Source organism: Dicentrarchus labrax, unplaced genomic scaffold, assembly GCF_905237075.1.
Source record: "Dicentrarchus labrax unplaced genomic scaffold, dlabrax2021, whole genome shotgun sequence".
In the NCBI taxonomy this organism is placed as follows: domain Eukaryota; kingdom Metazoa; phylum Chordata; class Actinopteri; family Moronidae; genus Dicentrarchus; species Dicentrarchus labrax.
Window position 1 is genome coordinate 1,441,913 of NW_026136718.1, and position 5,000 is coordinate 1,446,912.

A 5,000-nucleotide genomic window follows, 5' to 3' on the forward strand; every position below is an offset into this window, starting at 1 on the left:
AAAGGAACCGACAGCTCTTCGTTTAGATTCTTTATTTTTTCCCGCACAACATGAAACAATGCTTTTAGTAGAAGGTGTTTGGTCTCTTGGTGGTGAAGCGGGGTTTGTGCTGGCGACGCAGGACCCTGTGAGGCAGCGGGAACTTGATCTTGGAGTCCTGCGGGAGGAATCAGAGGAAATAAAAAGGTCAGCTACATACAACCAAACTCGTTTTAAACCTGCGGTCGTTAACGCGTCTGTCGCCAGTTTCAGAACCGCCAGGTTTGAAGATGGAAGCTGGAAATCTGGAAGAGGAATCTGGCTTTTTTGTCTGGCGGGTTTTTAAACTGGAGCTGACAACGTGGAGGCAGTCCAGAGAGAGACCCGCTGACACCGAGTAAAACAACATGAAACCGTCCGGACACTCACGTGGAACTGCTTGATGGCGGGTCTGCGACACTTGTTGGCGGCGATGACCTGCACCTTCATGATCTGGATGGAGTGGGCGCGAGCACGATGGCGAGCTCCCATATCGCGATCTGACAGAGAAAAAGGAGACATTTTAACACAACTTCATTTATATGTCATCTGCAGGTCAATGCGGACATTACAGAGCTTCTGGGGTAAAATAAGGACTCATTAACAGGACTTTAACTTTACAGAGCAGCAAGCGTCACTCTGATGGGACGGAAACCTCCAGAAACTGATGAAACCTTATGAAAGGTTGCAGCTATAATGCTAACAGCAGCAGGCTAACAATCCAGTTCTCTTGATTTAAAGACTACAAACACTGACTGACTGTTAACGGCTGTCTGCTACTTCTTGATCATTCAGGGCAGCACTTGCTCCGTTATATAATTTACTCTAACAAAGCCCTGTTTAATCTTCCTCGTTTAATGACGCAGGTTCATGATGAAGTGGCTCAGCTTCATTGAGGTACAGCTGTATGTTCAGTTTATTCTCCCAGATGGACATTCATGTTAACTCTGTGCACTCATTATTAAACTTAATGATTTTAATCAGGAATCTGTTTTTAACTAATGTTGATGTTTGGGTCCTTATCGGCTGTTTGTTTACATTGTTTTATCCGTTTCTGTTGCCTGATGGAATCTCACCATCACGGAAAATGATTCACCTCAAAGGTTGGATTCAATTACATCACCATGGTAACTGCCCCCCCAGTGTCTGATATGTGTGTTAATGTGTGTGTGGTACTCACAGCACTGAGTGACGGCTCCAGAGGTGGTCAGGTCTCTGTACTCTCTGTACATGTTGTGGGTGCCGCTACGAGAGTCGTAACGCAGCCAGATACCAAAGTTCTTCACCTTCAGGGGGGTCTTCTCGTGGACCTGAACGTGAGTCAGACGGGAACAGGACGTCAGTCATTTCACAGTTATACATTTAAAGTCAAATATCGACAAAGTACTGAAGGTCTAAAGTCAAATGAAATCCCCTAAAACGTGTCCTCAGATCAGGGTCCTGTCCTCCAACTTTAAACAGCACTGAGATTGAGTCCAGATATAAAGTCCGGGTCTGCTGTCTTAGACCTCGGGTTCCTAATCTGCCCTATTTTAATAATCAAATTCAAATTCTCTAATTTTATCTTCACATGAGAATATTTTCTGTTCCTCTTTGAGTTGAGGACAGAACAGGAGACATTTGAGGAGGAAACAATGAGCCAACGATGGACAGATTCATCGATATAATGAAGTTGATCGTTGGAGTTTGTTGACCCTTGAATTCACTTTCAGAGGCACTGCGGCGGCAGAGAAAGGCGACAAGGATCAGATTTCTGTTTGCACACCAGACAAAATCATACCACCGCCAGATATGAGCTTTGGGTTTGGGTGCATATAGAAAGGTTATCACAGCTAAATAAAGCTGAAGCTACATGTCAAATGTTTATATCACCAGACTCCCTTTAAAAAAGAGCAGTTTTAAGAGTTGTTAAGTACGGTCTTCTTGTAAATTCAAACATTTCTTTATTTCTTGTAGTAAAAAACCTTTTAAAAACAGGAATGATGCACATATTAGCACGTAATGCGGAGGGTCAGAGGTCGTACAACGTCCTCCTGCTGACAGTCTCCAACAGCAGGGACGCTCTCTGGCGCTGTCCAACTGGACTGAGACCATCTGGAGTATTTGAAGTGCTTTATTTGTCATCCTGTAAACTTACATTGTCTTAATGTTAACACGTTTCTCCTTTATTACATAAAACTGATTTCAAACCGTTACTAGCATTAAATATGTATGTTAGTGTCTCCTAGAGCTCAAACCAATGCTTCTTTATATTTCACCAATTCATAATAATTCCATCTAAAACGTGTTCCTGGGTAATAAAGTATATTAGATATTAATGTGCACAGAATAATGGAAACCTGTGAACTACCGACAGTCGACCACTAAAGTTTGCGATCAGATGGACTTCAGGTGTAAACGGACTCTAACAACCTTTTAAAACTCTAACGCAGACAAATAAAACAATAACTGAGTCACAGCCGAGAGTCCAGACTGGACGAGACCTACCAGGCCACAGTAGACCGTCTCTCCAGACGCCTTCTTCATCTTCCTCAGCTGGGAGACGAAGTACCAGAAGCGGGACTTGGCCACGACGTGGTTGGGGGCGAAGATCCTCATCCGGTACAGAGGAGGGGCAGGATTCTTGGCCGAGGGCAGCAGACGCCCAATGACTTTATACTCCCTAAGCTGCGTTCAGAAGAAAGCGTGTTAGCAAACGAAGGTTTAAAAGTTTACACAGCGAGACGTTTAAAAGAGAGATGAGATCTGTTGACCCTTGAATTCACTTTCAGAGGCACTGCAGCGGCAGAGAAAGGCGACAAGGATCAGATTTCTGTTTGCACACCAGACAAAATCATACCACCGCCAGATATGAGCTTTGGGTTTGGGTGCATTCGTTCAATAAAGTGGTTTTAATGTGAACGTAAACACACCTGGTCTAATAATAATAATAATAATAATACTAATAATCTCCAGTGGGGAGGCGTCAGCAGCATCTAATGGAGACATTACAGCTCTCTGTGTCTGCAGAGGAACTACACTCAAGTTACTTTAACTGGAAAAATAAAACTGTTGAAACAGATTTTCAATAAACTCACCGGACATTAAAACAGATTCTAAAGTGACACGAGCTTCGTTTTATACGATATATTAATATTCTTACAGTTTATACTGGGTCACATGGACAGATCGATACAGGATAATCAATAAAACCAATCAATGTATCACATTGTATTTATTGTAATCAATGCTGATTATTGGTTTCCAGGTTGTCAGTCTCAAGAGTCCCAAAATAACTTCTGTTCTCGCTTTACAAAATAAAAGTGTTGCAGGCTCATTTATCGATCCAGATATTGATAATCAGCTCAACGAAGCTGCGCTGTATCTCGCGAGAGTTGGTAACAACCTGTTAGCGACAGCAACGCTTCTGCACAGATATATCTTTACACTCATACTGAACTTTAATCTTCTTGGACCCGATATAAACTGAAGTGTGTGTCCACGTTGAGAGCTAACGTTAGCCAGGTTAGCACATTATTAGCCATCGCGAACGTTAAACACAATTTAACGTCAATATTAATGACGTTAATAAGTTAATAAGAGCTGTTATTGATCTTTAACTGTGAGTGGATAATCAATTCAACACACGGTTCTAATTATAAACACACTTTGTCTCATTTCGAGCCGCCGTCGTCCACATGGTACCGCGGCCGCCATGTTGGAGCCGCACAACGCAACGCGAACGAAAACGACTCAAATTCTGAGTTAAAGTGAACTTTACGGGGACATTAATGCAGAAATCGGACGAACGTGACTTTATAAAGCGAGATCGGTTCATACAGCCCGTGTGCTGCACGTAGATACCGGTAAATAAAGAGTTTTACGTACTGTGCCGGACGCCTTCATGGTGTCTCTCGCTCACTGCCACAGTAAAAGAGGAAGCAGCAGGGCGGAGACTGCGCATGTGTAAAGGACGGAGGGTCCGGAGGGGGCGGGGCCAACCGGGCTGTAAGAGTTCTACTACCGGTGCGAAGATGGTTTCATCTTCATCAGTTCATCATATTCATCAGTTCATCAGTTCATCATATTCATCACTTCATCACTTCATCACTTCATCATATTCATCAGTTCATCATATTCATCACTTCATCACTTCATCAATTCATCAGTTCATCATATTCATCACTTCATCAGTTCATCATATTCATCATATTCATCAGTTCATCATATTCATCACTTCATCATATTCATCACTTCATCAGTTCATCATATTCATCACTTCATCAGTTCATCATATTCATCATATTCATCACTTCATCACTTCATCAATTCATCAGTTCATCAGTTCATCATATTCATCACTTCATCAGTTCATCATATTCATCATATTCATCACTTCATCAGTTCATCATATTCATCATATTCATCACTTCATCATATTCATCACTTCATCACTTCATCATATTCATCAGTTCATCAGTTCATCATATTCATCACTTCATCATATTCATCACTTCATCACTTCATCACTTCATCCATTCATCAGTTCATCATATTCATCAGTTCATCATATTCATCATATTCATCAGTTCATCAGTTCATCATATTCATCACTTCATCAGTTCATCAATTCATCATATTCATCACTTCATCAGTTCATCATATTCATCACTTCATCACTTCATCATATTCATCAGTTCATCCGTTCATCACTTCATCAGTTCATCACTTCATCAGTTCATCAATTCATCAGTTCATCAGTTTATCATATTCATCAGTTCATCATATTCATCATATTCATCATATTCATCACTTCATCAATTCATCACTTCATCATATTCATCACTTCATCACTTCATCAGTTCATCATATTCATCAGTTCATCAATTCATCACTTCATCACTTCATCAGCTCGTTTTTATTTATTTATTTAAAGTTTATTTTTATTGGGACATTTTTAGATTATTATCCTATAAAAATACACAAAACTCAACAAAAAAATG

At 40.8% G+C, this 5,000-nt stretch overlaps 2 protein-coding genes and 2 non-coding genes across 9 annotated transcripts in view; 1 reads left to right on the top strand and 3 right to left on the bottom strand.

Annotated features, from left to right (window-relative positions):
- Positions 1-17: 17 nt before the first annotated feature.
- rpl18a (ribosomal protein L18a) lies at positions 18-3,988 on the bottom strand. The gene is made up of 5 exons (XM_051375487.1): positions 3,886-3,988; positions 2,506-2,685; positions 1,199-1,328; positions 409-518; positions 18-157 (listed from the first exon to the last, which is right to left on the bottom strand). Exons 1-5 carry the CDS (start codon positions 3,901-3,903, stop codon positions 65-67), a joined length of 531 nt encoding a protein of 176 aa, XP_051231447.1. The 5' UTR covers positions 3,904-3,988; the 3' UTR covers positions 18-64.
- LOC127350980 (small nucleolar RNA SNORA68) lies at positions 1,703-1,833 on the bottom strand. Its single transcript, XR_007880687.1, has one exon. It is a non-coding gene; the product is annotated as a small nucleolar RNA SNORA68 (small nucleolar RNA).
- Positions 2,762-2,892, bottom strand: LOC127350971 (small nucleolar RNA SNORA68). Its single transcript, XR_007880678.1, has one exon. It is a non-coding gene; the product is annotated as a small nucleolar RNA SNORA68 (small nucleolar RNA).
- LOC127349682 (histidine-rich glycoprotein-like) overlaps positions 3,960-5,000 on the top strand; it is a 2,310-nt gene continuing 1,269 nt past the window's right edge. The window contains exons 1-3 of one of the 6 annotated variants that reach the window (XM_051375483.1): positions 3,960-4,050; positions 4,109-4,183; positions 4,227-5,000. The exon at positions 4,227-5,000 is cut by the window's right edge and continues 1,269 nt beyond it. In XM_051375483.1, the coding sequence (XP_051231443.1) occupies positions 3,960-4,050; positions 4,109-4,183; positions 4,227-5,000 (940 nt within the window). The other 5 variants (XM_051375486.1, XM_051375485.1, XM_051375481.1 and 2 more) reach the window with 5 other exon arrangements.

What these genes read in the sequence shown, in the direction of transcription:
- rpl18a (XM_051375487.1), bottom strand. An exon ending in TGGAGCCGTCACTCAGTGCT is followed by an intron (nt 519 to 1,198) that starts GTGAGTACCACA and finishes TTTCTCTGTCAG; the next exon opens with ATCGCGATATGGGAGCTCGC. An exon ending in CCGCCATCAAGCAGTTCCAC is followed by an intron (nt 158 to 408) that starts GTGAGTGTCCGG and finishes TTCCTCCCGCAG; the next exon opens with GACTCCAAGATCAAGTTCCC.